At 51.5% G+C, this 16,676-nt stretch overlaps 6 protein-coding genes across 6 annotated transcripts; 3 read left to right on the top strand and 3 right to left on the bottom strand.

Annotated features, from left to right (window-relative positions):
* Nucleotides 1-126: 126 nt before the first annotated feature.
* ARMH5_1 (Flavin-dependent halogenase armH5) lies at nt 127-2,170 on the top strand (the record flags this gene model as incomplete). Its single annotated transcript, XM_036774671.1, has 10 exons — nt 127-144; nt 196-311; nt 368-464; nt 515-557; nt 612-658; nt 711-1,056; nt 1,114-1,389; nt 1,439-1,592; nt 1,649-1,764; nt 1,818-2,170. The coding sequence occupies 10 exons, from the start codon at nt 127-129 to the stop codon at nt 2,168-2,170; spliced, it is 1,566 nt and encodes a 521-aa protein (XP_036633173.1).
* Nucleotides 2,171-2,593: 423 nt separating this feature from the next.
* On the bottom strand, nt 2,594-3,840 carry PC9H_005094 (uncharacterized protein; the record flags this gene model as incomplete). The annotated part of the gene is made up of 5 exons (XM_036774670.1): nt 2,594-2,665; nt 2,714-3,195; nt 3,246-3,590; nt 3,643-3,744; nt 3,804-3,840. The coding sequence occupies 5 exons, from the start codon at nt 3,838-3,840 to the stop codon at nt 2,594-2,596; spliced, it is 1,038 nt and encodes a 345-aa protein (XP_036633172.1).
* Nucleotides 3,841-4,818: 978 nt separating this feature from the next.
* PC9H_005093 (uncharacterized protein) lies at nt 4,819-6,858 on the top strand (the record flags this gene model as incomplete). The annotated part of the gene is made up of 9 exons (XM_036774669.1): nt 4,819-4,872; nt 4,926-5,290; nt 5,346-5,516; nt 5,571-5,671; nt 5,731-5,993; nt 6,052-6,210; nt 6,261-6,409; nt 6,462-6,566; nt 6,624-6,858. The coding sequence occupies 9 exons, from the start codon at nt 4,819-4,821 to the stop codon at nt 6,856-6,858; spliced, it is 1,602 nt and encodes a 533-aa protein (XP_036633171.1).
* Nucleotides 6,859-7,195: 337 nt separating this feature from the next.
* FET5 (ATP binding protein) lies at nt 7,196-8,332 on the bottom strand (the record flags this gene model as incomplete). The annotated part of the gene is made up of 6 exons (XM_036774668.1): nt 7,196-7,237; nt 7,289-7,514; nt 7,562-7,708; nt 7,768-7,900; nt 7,950-8,029; nt 8,091-8,332. 6 exons carry the CDS (start codon nt 8,330-8,332, stop codon nt 7,196-7,198), a joined length of 870 nt encoding a protein of 289 aa, XP_036633170.1.
* A 96-nt stretch (nt 8,333-8,428) lies between these two features.
* Nucleotides 8,429-9,061, top strand: PC9H_005091 (uncharacterized protein; the record flags this gene model as incomplete). The annotated part of the gene is made up of 2 exons (XM_036774667.1): nt 8,429-8,532; nt 8,584-9,061. The coding sequence occupies 2 exons, from the start codon at nt 8,429-8,431 to the stop codon at nt 9,059-9,061; spliced, it is 582 nt and encodes a 193-aa protein (XP_036633169.1).
* Nucleotides 9,062-9,364: 303 nt separating this feature from the next.
* On the bottom strand, nt 9,365-11,912 carry PC9H_005090 (uncharacterized protein; the record flags this gene model as incomplete). The annotated part of the gene is made up of 4 exons (XM_036774666.1): nt 9,365-10,974; nt 11,036-11,117; nt 11,185-11,396; nt 11,456-11,912. The coding sequence occupies 4 exons, from the start codon at nt 11,910-11,912 to the stop codon at nt 9,365-9,367; spliced, it is 2,361 nt and encodes a 786-aa protein (XP_036633168.1).
* Between the last annotated feature and the right edge of the window lie 4,764 nt (nt 11,913-16,676).

The raw sequence follows: 16,676 nt of genomic DNA, 5'->3' as shown, positions 1-16,676 counted from the left end.
AACAATGCAATGATAAGTTTTGGGCCGCCTTGCGGCAATACCATCTCATACTGCTGTGGCGCTGAATTAACATAGGGCGGGATATAAAGAGGTCTCGGGACTCAGTACTCGGTATCTAAGCTCCAAATGTCCTTACCCAGAATCGTATGGCAATGCATTGCTTTTGTTCACAGTACACTTACAATGCTGCCTTAGCCACAACGTACCACTGTCCTCGTCATTGGCGGAGGACCGGCGGGAAGTTATGCCTCGACCCTTCTGGCTCGAGAGGGACTAGACGTAGTCCTACTTGAAGCACTCAAGCATCCCAGGTATTCATGATTGTACTGCAAGCGCATACGTTGGCTAACACCCCCGTATTGCGCAGAGAACATGTCGGAGAGAGCATGCTCCCTTCAATGCGACAATACCTTCGATTTATTGACTTGGAAAATGAGTACGATATCAGAGGTTTTATTCACAAGGTAGCCTACGGCGCTTCGATCAAAAGGTACTATCAGCTGAAGTTGTCTAGCCAGGCGCCTTTTTCAAATTTATCCATGGTGCACCAGAATGCTGTAAGTGCCCGGTGGCCAGCATTTGACCGCTCATTGACAAGGTTCAATCTTTAGATTCCGACTTCGATCTTCTCGGACAGGACAAGAGGACCTGGCATGTTGTGAGTACGGCACCCAGTTTACTCTGATAGAAACTCATGTGAAATTGTATAGTTCAGAGCAGAAGCCGACGAGCTCATGCTTCGTCACGCCGCTCAACAAGGCGTTAGAGTCTTCGAGGAAGTCCGTGTCGATTCAATTGAATTCGCAGGCAGTGACTCCATGAGTTCGCGCCCCATCACAGCCAACTGGAAGTCCAAACTTGGGGAAACCGGGGCTATCTCATTCGACTGGCTGATAGATGCCTCCGGTCGCCAAGGCCTTATGGCCACGAAATACCTCAAGAATCGTATCTACCGTGAAGGCCTAAGAAACGTCGCAGCGTACGGGTACTGGGAAAATGCCCCAGTCGAAGAGGATGGATCTCACCAGAATGCAACTTGGATTGAGTGCCTGACCGGTTTGCTGTTATTTTGCCAATCACCGCTCATATGTACTCATATCTATTTCATTGTAGATAAGCGAGGCTGGGCATGGTTCATACCTCTCCACAATGGCAAGACCTCGGTTGGCATTGTCATGCATCAAGAGACGTCTAATCAGAAGAAGGCTGATGGACCCAAGGGACTCGAGGCTCACTACCTGGACCAGGTCAAACTAGCACCAGGTGTCCTCAAACGTCTGGGGAACGACGCGACCTACATCACCGGGAGCGTAAGAAGCACCGCCGATTTTAGCTACCATGCGAAATCATATTCTGGCGACCACTACCGCATCATTGGTGATGCAGCAGGTATGGCTCTAGACCCTCTTATTAGCTCACATGTCTGATATCAGGACAGCATTTGTTGACCCACTTTTTTCATCGGGAGTACACATCGGGATGACCGGTGCTTTGTCTGCAGCGTGCACTATCCTTGGCTCTATGAAAGAACAAGTTACGGAAGTGGAAGCATGTGCCTGGCATGATGCAAAGATAGGTGTATCCCAGACTAGGTATACCTTCCCTCGATTTTACCTCACATCAGATGGGCTGACTATGTGAAATGAAGGTTCTTGCTGGTCGTTCTCAGCGCGTACAGGCAAATGCAACACCAAGGTAACTATACAGCATTGGGGGATTTCAATCCCCAAGATTTCGGGCGTGCCTTCGAGCTTTTCCGACCAGGTGTGCCACATTGCTCTTGGTGGATTTTCCCTCGCGCTCACACCTTCTATCAGTTTATCAAGGGCAACATGATGTGGAGAATCAGTTGACTAATGAAGAGCTCGAGCGAATGATCGACTTCACCCGCAACTTCTTCCTACCAGTTTCCCAAGACCAGTATGCGGATGTTGGCGAACGATTCGGACAATTTACGGAGATCAACGGCCCAGTTATGGGACCTGATGACCTTGCGAAGGTTCTTGATGACGACGACAGCGACGCGAAGGCCGTCCTTCAGAGAATTAATGCACTTAAAGTGCTCAGTAATGAGATGGGTTCATCGGGATTAAATTCGGAGGCTGTCAATGGGTACACGCTGGTTGTGGAGAAAGGTCGACTGGGGATGAGGAAGGTGATTAATGCATAGGAGTCGCATAGGGGACGACGAAATATGATTGCATCGGGATGATCTGATATATACAGCATTTCGACCTAGTTCTCTACTCACAGAATTTATTGTGCCTGACAAGTGCCTACTACTCATTTCCGGTGGCATTGGGGACACTTCGTGTGCAGCAAGGACTCGGTCTTGGGACGGCACTGCCCAATTTACGAGCAACCAGGTGCAACGCCACGCGAGGCACTTGCTTGTTTCGAACACTAGAGATGGATATGACGAAGTGCGACCAGCGTTCAGGCCCAGATTTGTTCTAGCCTGCGACACAATACAAGACTCAAGCAAGAATTTTCAACCCAATATACATACGAGGACTCGTGATTCACTGAATACATAGTGTACAAGACGATATGTGTACTTGCACCCACGGCGACTCGTCTGGGTGTGCTGATTTCACTGCTTCAACAATTTTGGGATCCCCTTGAGTACTTTGACTGCATCAGAATGCAATTCCAAAAGAACATCCTGCGAAGGAAATTAGCAATTGGTAAGACCTCAAGCATAGCCGCTTACCTTGGTAGGTTTGATCTCCTTTGTCATCCCCACGCCGATACCAGCCCACATGATAGATCTGTTGGTTTCCTTCTTCTCGGTGGCCTCCGCAAATAGCCTCTGCCTCTCCTCGAGGCTCACGCCCTTCAGGCTATCGTGTACGATATCGTTGATAAGAGCGCGTCCGTCATGGTGGGGAGGCCATCCCATCGTGTCCATAACTTCGTCGAACATCATTCCTCGAGTAGTTGATCCGAAGTCTGCTTTGACCAACTCAGCCTTCATTTCGTTGGTGTAAACGGATTCGGGCGTGAAGAGGAACCGGGTACCAACTACGGCACCCGCTGCTCCCAAGGCAAGCAAGGCCGCAACTTGCGCACCCGTAGAGACGCCCCCAGAACCAAGTACTGGTGGGTGGCCTGCTGGAAGTGCACTGAGGATCGCTGGAACAAGGGAGAAAAGTGGCGGGGCAAATGAGCCTCCATGCCCTCCAGCTTCGATACCTGGAAATCATATGAGCGTCATAATGAGCAAGGGTATACATAATGGATACCTTGAGCAACGATAACATCGACCTTCCATTCGTTCGCGGCCGTAAGCGCGGCTTCAACGGAGTTGACCGTAACGAAAATCAGTGTCTGAAGGCGGTCTGACCGCTTGGCATCGTGTTTCCGCACAGTAGCAATGTGTTTCCCTAGGTCGGCGCCGAAAGCAAACAAGATAGCTTTTGGTTTCTCGGCCAACGCCGCAGGAATGAGAGGAGTGTCAGAAGCCTCAGTAATGTCGAGTACCCAGCCGACGAAACCGACCCCGACAGGAATTGGGGCCCCATCAGGGACAGCAAGGGCTTTGCGCGCATCCCGCAGGTTCTGTCGGATTTGATCCACGGTGTCCAAACCTATTGCACAGTTATCGCAAAGGATAGCGCCTAAAGGCGACTACTATCTCACCTACGGGGACGAAGCCAAATCCACCGGCACCGCTGACTATGGCAGCCATGCTTGGATGGGCACCAAAAGCCATAGGCGTCAGTACAATCGGACTGGGGATGTCTGGACATGTACGTTTCTCTTGTCAGTCGTGGTACGTGAGGCAAGAACAATCACCCAACTGAGTTTCTCTGTGAACGGAGTGCTTATTGGTTCCATGATGAATGTAGCACGTTGGTGAGCACAGGCGTTTCTCTCTTGTGGACTTTATGTAGCCATGAACTGAGTCATCAGATGTACACATCAGACGAGAATGGAACGGTGCGAAAGTCGAGGCGCATCACTGTATTGGCCTGCATCAATCTCCTTAGTTCCAGCCACGATGGCATAAGGAAATATCACACCTTGTATGGAGAAGAGAACCCGTGAGCTGAATCAATCTGGATAAAGTTTATTTATTTGTCCCGATGAGAGTCGAGAGTGAGAGTCGTCGGACTGCGTGTGTGAGCGTGAGAGTTGGCCAATACCAATTCCGCCGAAACTTGAAATTTCTGAAAGTGGACCACTACCACTCGCCGTTAACCACGGCCTTCCTCAAGGCTCACCGTCTTCTCTGGAGCTGTCCGCGAAGTCTCCCTGCTCGTAAATCAACTCAGTTGAGTTGAGCCAAAGGTGCAGTACCACGGAACCCAAGGAATCCCGCGTCGTGTCGCCAGTGCCTCTTCGAAAGTGGTCCTTGGGTACGGGAAATGGGGTCCTTCACGTCCTGTGCATTGTCAAACCTTGAGAGTCGACTTGAGGAGAACTTCTGATGTTCTATCAAGTATCAATCATCGTGATTTGGGGCCTTTATGCTGTGAAGATTTGGCGGCACAATCCCTTGGGACATGCAGCGGCACGTCCTTGGAGCCTCTGAAAGGACGATCCATTCATCATCCATCATATCAATCTCAGATGTAGGCTGCGCTGCGCTCTGGACGGCGTACTACCATGGCGGGTTAAGGCCCGGTCGGCGGTGGGTGGGTTGAATGAATTCCCAGTTAGTAGACTCCCGTAGAATGTGCATTTTCTGATTTAGACGGCGCTGGCTGCCACACTACCAAGGAGGCTAATATTCGGAGTACAGGAACGGTCTGCCTGTAGGCTATAAGAATAGCATGGGTCAGGCATTCGGTTTTCGCAATAGTCACTCATAGCATGGCGGGCTCTCATACGTTCCTCATCGCGAGTTTACACAGATATCAACCAAGCGTAAATGTTGATGCTATCTTTGTCTTCGATGCCCTTGCTGATACTAAGCACAGGTCGCGTCATGGTCCTCCCCGATGTTATGGGCTGTGATTCTCGCGTCCTGTCTCTGGCTTTTGGTACGCCGCCCGAATCTCACCGACAAGGATGGGCACCCCATCCCGCCCGGACCCCCCGTACGCTACGCGTTTCTTCGGAGGTACCCCGAGAAGCCATTGTACAAGTGGGCGCAGAAATACGGCCCCATATACTCGGTTTGGATGGGGACTCAGCTTTTCGTCGTCATCAACGATCCCCAAGTGGCCCGTGACTTACTTGTAACCCACGGCGCCAACTTCTCGAGTCGTTGGCCGTACTTTATGAAGAATCAAACCATTCTACGTGGGGGCGGGATTACTGCGGCTTCGTATAACGATACATGGTTTGGGTTGTCTCAACCAATTCATTCCTATGTCCTGACACTTTGACTTCGACAGGCGGAAACATCGAAGAATTGCCATGTGGCTTCTCAACTCTAAGGCAATACGAACGTATGCGGAGACGATCGACTATGAAGCCCACATATTCTTACGGTCGCTATATGATCTTTCCCAACAAGGGAAGATCCCAATCGATCCGGCTACTTACGCTGGTCGGTATGCATTGAAGTTAGTCCTATTTTCTATTTTCGTCCACCGGGCTCTTTCTGACTATTCTATTAGTAACATGCTTACCCTGACCTTTGGGAGTCGTACCGTGAAGGCCACCGACCCCCTTGTCCAAGAGGCACTTCGCTTAGGCATGGAATTTATGCGACTGACTGGTAACTGGCGCTGTCTCGCCCCTATGAATTTCGCGCAACTGATCATTGCCGCACAACAGGTCCCTGGTCGAACATGATCGACTTCTTTAAAATTCTTCAGTGGATTCCTACAACCATGCGCGCCCAAGGTCGAAAATTGCACAACGACTTCATCGCCGTTTATGGGGCTATGATGCTGCGCACGAAGGCCCGAATGGACGCGGGAGAAGAGGTGCCTGATTGCCTTGTTAAGACACTCATCCAGTGTCAAGAGGAGGAGCAGCTCACATGGGAGGATATGTGTTTCATTGTCAGCGCCTTCACGACTGGAGGCGTTCATTCGGCGAGCATTTGCCCACTTCAGCCGTCTCGGCTTAATTTCTGACATGCAGCGCGTGTAGACGTCGGGCATCATCGAGTGGTTCCTCGCTCTCATGCCCTCGAACCTTCATGTTCAAGCGAAAGCCGCCGAGGAACTGGATCGCGTCGTGGGCAGAGATACCTGGCCCACGGCTGAAGATGAAATGAAGTTGCCCTATTGCAGAGCGATTATCAAAGAGGTGGCTATCCCCGTTGCCTGACGTCGTATCCCTTCATTCGACGATTACAGGTTTTACGCATTCATGCCTCCTTCTGGATGGGGACACCCCACTGCTCCGATGAAGATTTTGTGTACAGAGGCCTTTTCATCCCCGCGAACTCGGTCATGGTCCTAAATGTATACGCTCTGCACCACAACGAATCACGTTACCCCGATTCGTACGTGCCTCCCTTTCCTCCCAAATCCCCGCCCATCTCAGGATATATTCAGATTCTCGTTCAATCCTGAACGCTATCTCGGCGACGAGCTAGGCGCTATGGATTCGGCTAAACAGCCGGATGCTCTTATAAGGGACCACTGGGCCTTCGGAGCTGGGTGAGCACGCATGCATAGCGCGCCTGAAGTGCTTGGTTGACCCGTGTTAACTTCTAGTCGACGTATCTGCCCCGGGATGGAAATGGCTGAGCGTGAACTCTTTCTAGCAATCTCGCGTCTCCTGTGGGCCTTCAGCTTTACCGAAGTGCCGGGGGAGCCGATTTGTCTGGAAGAATACGAAGGGTTTTCGGGGCGCACACCGCTCCCTTACAAATTGACACCAAAGCCGAGACACGCCATGGTTCACGATGTGCTGGTGGAGAAGACTGAGATCAACTTGAATGATGTATGAATATGAGACAGTCGTAGGAGGCCTTTTTACGAAATACCCTGCCCCAGAGAGTGGCGATGGCATGTAACACGGCAGAAATATACTGCAGCGATTTGTTGTGTTCTTTTATGGGAATTTTGCTAGGTTAGCGCTCATCTGGCCGAAAGTCGGCATCCAAGAATGGTAATTTTATATGTGGCCGGAAACACCGCTGCGACTCAGAGCTATGGTTTGCTTACCGACCGAACTTGCAGCCGATCCAGACGCGCTCAAGACTATGTTATCTACGGCACGGGGTGACCCCATTGAGTATGTTTGCGCTGCGAGAAGCATGAGGCAAGTAAAATAAAGTAATGGTTCACTCCAGGTCCTGGAAATCACCTTCGTCAAGATCGTGTGGCTACGGGGGATCAGCTTTGGACAGAGGGACAAGGGGGGAGGAGTCACTAACCTCCTTCGGCTCCTCATCTTCGCCATACTGCATCGTGTAGTCGATATGGCTGATGACGGTCTCGAGCGAATCCGGCGACGAGAGATCGAGAGGCAGAAACGACACCAACGGGTGGTCTTCGATGAGGTGCACGATAGCTTGGTTGAGCGCGTGGAATCGCGGGTTCGGGACACTCGCTTCTTGTCCGCGCGTAGTCGCGAGGAGCAGCGGATCGGGGTCCAGGTACCTGAAAGGGTTGGCACGGTGACAAAAAGCAACACGGACAAAGGTCACCTTGCGATGTCTTTTTTACGACGGATGCCGTTTCTGGCGCCGGACGACGGGTCGTCAGTGTTGGCCGTCACGAGGTCCATTTTGGACATGATGTTGATCCAGGGTATCTCGAGATTCACCATCGCGGACATGGCGGACAGCACGCCGCTGAGAATCAAGATGGGATCAGGTAAGTGCGGAACTGACGAGGAGTGATGGATGGGCACCTGAAGAACTTGTAGCGGTCCTCCATGAATTGGGATTCTATCAAATAGGTCGCGCAGACGCGGAAGCCGAGACGTTGAAGGTTGCGGACGAGGTCAGGCAGAAATGGGTGGTGTGTGTATAGTTCAATCTGGCCTTGAATACGGTCAGCCCCTCCTCTTCACGGTCCGTACCATATACGTACCAGGGCAGTCGATGATGAGGTAGTCGTCTTCGAAGCCACCTAATTCTTCCTCCAGCCAATCCATGTTCTGCATCAAATATCTAACGCGACGATCAGCTCCCCTAGCCACGCGCAATAGCCAAGATGGTTCCACTCACTCACTCAAAGCAATAGACAAGGCCCCCGTTCGGGCCATACCCTAGCTCGCCCATGACATCGTCCAGGCTGATGAGATCCTTGATGTCAATGACCGGCTCGTATTCGAAGCTCGTCGGCGATGCTGCTGGGTCAAAGTTGACAAGGTTTGCCGAGCGCTTGGACAGTCGTAGATGTGTGAGAAATGATGAGGAGAACGTCGATTTGCCTGCGCCGGCAGGGCCAGTCACCAAAACTGCATATCGCATTGTGAGCGTCGAGTGTAGAGTTGTGTTTCAAACTCCGCAATCATATCACCCTCTTGACCGCCGTTCTTTCCGTGTAACATTTACCGCATCCACGACATGGCGCGCCCACCGGTGAACCCAGAGAAGTCTGTAGCTGGAATCGCTGTCGACCCATACACGCTTGATCGTGTCATCCCCGAATCCCGACGACCCGACGGCACGTAGGTAGCTCGCTCGACGCCTTCACCGATCCACGATTGATATCCAAACAGAGTCCGCAAACAGCTCAAAATCAGGCCAGGGTTTACGCCTCAGGAGGATGTTCGCCGCTTTCGTGGCACACGACAGGCTGAAATGGACGCAAGGGCTCTCCCCAAAGGGCACATCGTCGGATGGGTGCCTCCCAGTAATTCAGGTGCATCGTCGAAGGGAGGAGGCAACTCTGCAAACGCGTTCCCTGCACTCAGCAAGGCGGTGAATGGGGCTATCGCTGATAGAGAGAAGCCCCTTAGTAAGTCCGCCAAGAAGAATGCAAAGAGGAAGGAGAAGAGGGAGGACAAAAAGGCTGACGGCGCAGCCGCTGTAAAGGATTCCTGGGAGGACGACGACGACCAGGTGCCAGAGACCAAGGAGACGAAGCCAGCTCCCGATGTGAAGGAAACATCGGCGTTAGATGAGAAGCCAGAGACAGATAAGAAGCCAGAGATATCTTCGTTGGAGGACCAACTCGCCAATCTCGAAGTCAAGTGAATGTAGTACTTGGTGCCATCGTATCTATCGTTACTCTTTATTCTCCCCATTTCGCTTATATCCATTTTCAAGTAGGGATCCCCTTGATCATCCGAACTATGTTGTACGTTTATGTTATTTCTTATTACACAGGCAATACTGGCGAGCTTGCTTGCAAAGCTCCGCCGCGTGCCCCGTAATTCTACAATTTCCTCCACTGGGGCGCTTTAGAATGTTTAAATCTGCTTTACTTCCAGGGTTGAAATCTCTTCATGTAGAAGCTCGCAATGCACATTTAGCGCATCTTTTATTTTACAGTCCGTGCTAAAACCTTTGCGGCTGCCAATGTCCCCTCAGCCCCCGCACCACGTCCTTTTCAGCCACTGATACAGGTCGACTACCAGCCTCACGACGAAGAACAACGGGGGATATCACCCCGGGGTCGGATAAACCGAGCAGAAGCGCCCGACCTTGATAGAACCTCTGTGGTGCGATAGAAGATTCGGTTGGAGCTAAGGAAAGATCAGAAACGTCCTCGTCGAGCATCTCGCAGTCCATGTCCAGATTATCATTTGAGATGGAGAGCTCGCCAAAGGGAAGGTCGTCGTAATCATAGTCGCCACCACCTGGGGCTATGTCCAGCTCGTATTCTGGGTCATCGTCCAGAGTCGCGTCGAACTCAAAGTCGGCGAGCAACTCCTGGCCATAGACGGTGTATTCAGTGGTTGATTCTTCTTCCCAGTGGGCATCTTCATAGTCTTGACACGATTGCTCTATGAACAACATGCTTTCCGAGTCCAAGAATGTTAATTCATCGTCTGAGTCCAAGGGCAGACTATAAATTACAGGGCTAGCTTCCTCGTCGAAATCGGAGCACCAAAGTGGCACCTTCGTATATGGGCGGTGGGGGTCCATGTGGTAGAATGTAGCGGCCGCGTCGATTTCGATCGAAGGAGATTCTAACGTGTCGACGCAGAGAAGCGAGTCCTCCTCGCCAAGTTGCTCGTAAAAATCCAAATGGACCGAGGGGTGTACTGATGGGCGCAAGTGTACGTTACCAAAGGCGTTTTCTTGAGTCGCAGACAGACCAGAGTGCACCGCTTTGACGTCGAAGGGTTCAATATCGTATACCTCTGGGAAGGCTATATCGACGGGGAGATTGTCGTAAGAAGTCTGTCCCTTGGAGTTGGAGAGTGAAATATCGTTATCGTCAGTTATTTCCATGGGAGCAGGCCCCGGTACCGCTCCCAGTCTTTGAGAGTCCGCAGGATTCCCAGAAAGGGGAGAACCAGTCCTAGCGATATTTCGAGAGGTATGATTATCAAGAGGTAGAGGCTGAATGGCGAAAAATCTTGACACTGGAGTATTGATTTGGTAAGGCGCCTGGGGCTTAACTTGAGAGGCCGAGTCTGAAGGGTGGAGGGAGACGCTCGCAGTATCAATATCTGGTTCCGCAGTCCGTTCTTCGGGGTCTACATCTATGGAAGAAGTTTGCTTAGATTTACAGTATTCATAGGCGTTCATATTTTGCAATCGACGAGCGTTGACGATTATTGTCCCAGAGACAATCGATGCCTTGTCTCTAGTAGGTGAATGGGTGGGCAGCGTTGATGCGTCTTCTCTTTCGATGTCCCAAACTATGGATTCGGCGCGTTTAGTACACTTTTTACCTTTAGCAAGCGGTTGCCCTGAAAGGTCCGAGCTGGAAGACGTGGAAGATGGGCTCCGCGAGCGGAGCTTCACAGGCTTCTTAGTTACACCAGGCTTGAGTCCTTTCTTCCCTAGCTGCTGCTTCGCGGTATGGGTGGAGTGATCATTTGGTAGTGATTCCTCGTCATCGTCGGAAGAAGAATGCTCGTTTTCATTGTCCTGTTGATGGATCTGCTTTGATTTGTTCAAAAAGGCGATCTCTGAGAAGAGATTGGCACTTTGCCCTAGAAAACGTTCGCATCAGTTTCAGAACATGATATTGAGGTGTGAAAAGAAAAGTGCTACCTTTTTTGGCAGTTGTCGCAGCTGTAGTTTTCGCTGAAGCTTTGCCTTTACTAAAAACTCCCATATTAATGAGTGGCTTCATCTGCGCTCCATGAAACCAAGACTCAGTTAGTGAGACTTTCGAGACGAAGTTAGGACAAAGCACGAACTGTCAGGCGATTGCTCCCAACGTTGGTAGCGTTGAGACCATACATGAGCGCAAACCCAGGGATGGCCTTCTCTTTCTTCGACTTTGACTTCGCTTTGGGCCTTTTTGATTTGTTTTTTGGCTCCTCCTCCTCGTGGGCTTCGTCCGGTGGATGGTCTGGCGATCTGACGATTGCTCGCTTGGCACGTTTGCGCTCCCTTCGCTCGGTTAGACCTGTTGGGCAATAGAGCAGGAGTTTTCGAGATCAATGCTCACGCATATTCGCGACTTACGAGCTTCGTGTTCGTCGTCAGACGTACTGATGGCAGGACGTTTTGTAGTTGTCGAGTTCTTCGGAAGCGACTTTCGATCTGTCTTGGACTTCGAGGCGCGTTCTCTTTCCAAAGGTGATTCAGGTATGTTGGGTCTTTCTGGTTTCTGCTGCTTCTCTCGTTTCCCGCCTTGTGATGTGGGTTCCTTCTTCCTAAGCTTGGTTCGTGGCTTCAGTACGGGCGTGTCGAAACCAACGGCAGAAACCTCAGGATGGGGACTTGGAGATCTTGGAATATTACGTTTATTCGCGGTGTCTTCCATCGCTAAAGGGCTCCACGCGGAGACGACAGCCTTCCCTTCAGCGGCGTAGTGTTTGGAGTTGGCTCGTTGAGCGCGTAAATAAGTCGCAAGCTGGCGGTTTTTGTCGAGCCGTTGGATTCCTTCGAGTTCATGCGCAGACACTCCGACTCGGGACATGGAATCAATGGAACAGATGAAAGATAGGTCTCTCTTGGGTCTCACGATTGTTGTGGTACAAATTCAAGGTTGCGCGCAGTCCAATAATCGCAGTCAATCGTGTTTATCCTACTCGACTTTGCCTAACAAACCTAACCCCTGAATATTTCCCTCCTGGTTCAAACTCTGGCCCATGGCAGCTAAGCGGTGTATACGAAGAACGGATTCCTGTCGCAGGGTATGCTCAGTTATATCACCTTTTTTACGTAGATAACGTACTGTTTATCTGTCAAATCCAGGAAAGCATGGCGCTCTCGTGCCTTCTCGACGTCAGCATCTGTCCAGCCATAACAACTCACAATTACTGATACCTCCATTCGGTACGCTTGCTAGTAGCTGGATCAGATGGGAGGAATGATGTACGACATGGTTACTCACTTAACATGACGGTGAGGACGATCAGCCACGTCCTTATGTCTAGGAGCGTTTCTACTACCTGATCTCTTTTGATCTTCTTGTTCTCCGTCCCTCCCTGGTCGTCACAAACTCTCTCAAGCGCGGCGATCCTTTCCTCCGCCGTCAACATTCTTGCATAGACGGGAGAGTCAGGAAGCCAGATGAGGATGGAGATCCCAACTGTTGAAATAAGCTGGTGAGGTCGCGCGAATTCCGAGTGAGCAAGTAGATATATTGCGTTTGGCTGGGACTCCAGCAAACGCATGAAGAAAATAATACATGCGCGCGACATGATACTACAGTAGTCACGTGCATCCCCTATACCCCTGTACCGCCAAGATTGCTGAAATCCAACACCAACCATTATAGCTAATCCACTGAGAACAATGTAAATAATTTGATACGGAGAGAGGATGCTGCCGGGATAGAACGAGATGCCCTGTAAATTTGCTATCAGAAACGGCTCTCAATGTGTCAGACCATATGAATGTCTCACGTAGGATACGAATCCCCCGAATATCTGGGTCAATCCATTCTGCGAAGGGCGTCAAGATGAAGCATGACACATGATGATTCCTGTTGAAACATCACACCATCATGTAAAACCAAGAGATTCTTGTGGCCTGAAGATACAAGTTCAGTACATGCCATGATACAGTGGCTAAAAAGTGCCATCACTGTAAGGGCAACCTCAAGATGGCCACACAGCGCAAGCCTAGCAGAGCGCAAGCCTAGCAGAGGGAGAATCCAAAGATATGAATAGGACTAGCTACAATACATGAGAGAGCTGCTCACCTAGCAGAGGGAGAATCCAAAGAGAACAGGATAAGGATTCTCCATGCTAGGGAGCGAAGTATATACTGTAGTAGCGTGAGAGGAATGCAGGATAACTGTACAGTACACCAGCCACAGGTCTGAACGAATATCACAAGGTACAAGGAAACATGTGATAATGAAGTGGAAGGGTGTAAGGGGACACTCCTATTTCCTCTCCTTTCCTTCATCCCATGGACTCTTACCTACATTTCCTTTGTTCCCCTTTGTTCCTTTTCGCTTCCTTTCCTTTCCACTTCCTTCCCGCCCACTCCTTTCGCATCCGAGCCACGTCCGGTGACTCCGGAGTCTTCCCGCCCTTCGGACTCGCTTGGACGCTTCGGACTCGCTCGGACGCTTCGGACTCGCTTGGACGCTTCGGACTCGCTCGGACGCTTCGGACTCGCTTGGACGCTTCGGACTCGCTCGGACGCTTCGGACTCGCTCGGACGCTTCGGACTCGCTCGGACTCGTAGATACACTTCGGGGCTCGTCCGGGCTACCGCTATCCTCCTTTCCCACTTCATTACTCCTTGTCCCCACTTCCCCAGGTCGCCGGCACGACTCCTGTACATTCCCCTTCCACTTCATTATCACATGTTTCCTCGTACCTTGTGATATTCGTTCGTACCTGTGGCTGGTGTACTGTACAGTTACCCTTCATTCCTCCCACGCTACTACAGTATATACTTCGCTTCCTAGCATGGAGAATCCCTATCCTGTTCTCTTTGGATTCTCCCTCTGCTAGGTGAGTGTAAGGGGACACTCCTATTTTCTCCTACTCCCCCTGTCCCGCCCCCTTCCTCCTCGTTCCTTTCCCCTTTCCTTCATTCCCTTTCCTTTCCTTTGTCCCCTTACCTTTCCGCTTCCCTTCCGTTCACTCCCTTCGCATCCGAGCCCCGTCCGGTGACTCCGAAGTCTTCCCGCGCTTCGGACTCGCCTCGGACTCGCTCGGACGCTTCGGACTCGCTCGGACTCGTAGATACACTCCGGGGCTCGTCCGGGCTACCTCTATCCTCCTTTCCCACTTCATTACACCTTGTCCCCACTTCCCCAGGTCGCTGGCACGACTCCTGTACATTCCCCTTCCACTTCATTATCACATGCCCCCTTGTACCTTGTGATACTCGTTCGTACCTGTGGCTGGTGTACTGTACAGTTACCCTTCATTCCTCCCACGCTACTACAGTATATACTTCGCTTCCTAGCATGGAGAATCCCCATCCTGTTCTCTTTGGATTCTCCCTCTGCTAGGTGAGCAGCTCTCTCATGTATTGTAGTTAGTCTTATTCATTTCTTTGGATTCTCCCTCTGCTAGGCCTGCGCTGTCGGCCATCTTGAGGTTGCCCTTACAGTGAGCAGCTCTCTCATGTATTGTAGTTAGTCTTATTCATTACTTTGGATTCTCCCTCTGCTAGGCCTGCGCTGTCGGCCATCTTGAGGTTGCCCTTACAATGGCGTCGATGGACGCACAGATCGCCACTCTGAAGCAGGCTACGGAGGAGGCAGAGAGCACCCGGGCGGCGGCGATGAGAAGTCTCGCGGCTTTGATCCTGCGGCGAGAGTTGGAGGAGGCGCAACGAGCACAGGAAGCGGACGAGGAGGAACGCGAAGAGGACAGGCGAAGGGAAGAGGACGCGGAGTATGACGGGGCCTGAGAGGACGGAAAAAGGGCACTTGGCCCCTTGTTAACAAATTCTCGACACCTATATGTACAATTTTGATACAGTTTCTTGGCTATGAACAAGGCAAGGTGTGAATGAGCAGAAGCGAAATAAAAAGACGCAGCGTGAAACCAGCGAGCCCGGAGTTTTCGGAAGCAGCAAGGGTCACCGGAGTCGTCGGATGACGCGTACGACAGCTGATTTAAGAGAATATAGACAAGGGATAGAAGAGAAATGAATGGAATAGATGAGGGACAAGAGACGGAACAGGACTGAAGTCCGGTATACAACACAGGGCGAACCCTGGTCTGGGTGGAAAAAATTTTAGAGTACTAGACGGTTAGGCTGCCGCGAAGGCGTCAAAACTCGGTCGTTCGTCGTATTTTGTAGTCCGGCGAAGTTCGCAGCGGGCTGAGGTTCCGGAAGATCTTTGGAGTCATCGGATTCGTCGTGTTCGGGAGATTGGGGAACGGGAAGGAGATGGCGGTGTTGGGCGTAGTACGGAATGACGCGGAATGCTGCATAACGTAGATTTGAGATGGAACCATCGAGTTCGGACAGGACGTAGGATCCGCCATGAGTCCGTCGGATGACAACCATAGGTCCCATGTAGCGAGGCAGATGTTTGAGTGAGTGATCTCCTTCTATCTTCTTATCACGGACGAGAACGAGCTGGCCGGGAAGAAAGTTGAAGTCCTTGATGGTCCGGGCGAATCGTCGTTCGAATTCCTCGAGGGAAGCAATCTGGCTCCGAATAACTTTCTCGCGCATCTGTTCGATATCGTCCGGACACTTCTGGAGTTGTCGGGCGCGCATGAAGATGAGCTGTTCAGTGGTGAGAGTGGTATTGGGAGGAGGGGCGAGATAGGTAGCTTCGTGGAGGTTGAACGGAAACAGAGGCTTGATGCCATGTACCATGTAGTAAGGAGACATTCCGGAGGTCTTGGAGTTGGTGACGCGCTTGGCCCAGAAGACGGATGGTGCTACTTCAACCCATTTCTTCTCGTTGCCATCCGCAGTCTTCAGGAGCGAGCCCCGAACGTCCCGGTGTCTCCGCTCGACGAGTCCGTTGGCTTGGGAGTTGTACGGAGAGATTCGGATGTGTCGGATGCCGTATTTTTCTGCGAGATATTCGACTGCCTTCACAAACGGGGTACCGTTATCCGTCACAAGTTCTTCAATGGCGCCCCAGCGGCATAGAATCTCCTGGAAAATAAATATGCCCAGTGTCTCCGCGGTTTCCCGGCGAAGCGCGCGCCACTCCGGATAAGAGGTAAGAGCACACCAAGTGTGGACTATCTTGTTGAATTTGTTGGTGGAAGGCATCACCATGCAGTCAATGTGGACGCGGCGGAAAAGGGAAAGGGGGATTGTCGGAGACGGCGGAATGTGTAGTTTGAAGTTGGAGTGGATCTGGCACTGATGACAAGTCTTGACAAACCAGCGGACGTCCTGGTCAAGGAAGGGCCACCAGAATCGCTCAAGGAGGCGCGTGCGGATAACGAAGATACCCTTGTGGCCGAGAGAGTCGTGAGCAGCCCGGATCAGGTAGAGACGGCGATCCGGATGGATGTAGACCTTATGCTTCCCTTGGCTATCTTTGCGCCAGAGCTTGCCGTCGCGGTAGAAGAAGTTGAGCGCTTGTTGGACGAAGTTGCGCATGGCGGGTTCAGTGAGTCTGACGGGGGCCTTGCTGGTCCAGAGGAAGGTCTCTATTTCTAGGATCTGGGTGTCCTTACCCGCGGCCTTCGGAGTCCGGGGAATGTCCTCGGATTTGTCGGAGTCGTTGAATCCGGCAGAATCTTCGTCATAAATGAAGGTACGGACGAGGGACCCGAGATGACCCCGGAAA

Source organism: Pleurotus ostreatus (genome assembly GCF_014466165.1).
Source record: "Pleurotus ostreatus strain PC9 chromosome Unknown scaffold_3, whole genome shotgun sequence".
Classification (NCBI taxonomy): Eukaryota; Fungi; Basidiomycota; class Agaricomycetes; order Agaricales; family Pleurotaceae; genus Pleurotus; species Pleurotus ostreatus.
This window is presented reverse-complemented; position numbering and strand designations above follow the sequence as displayed.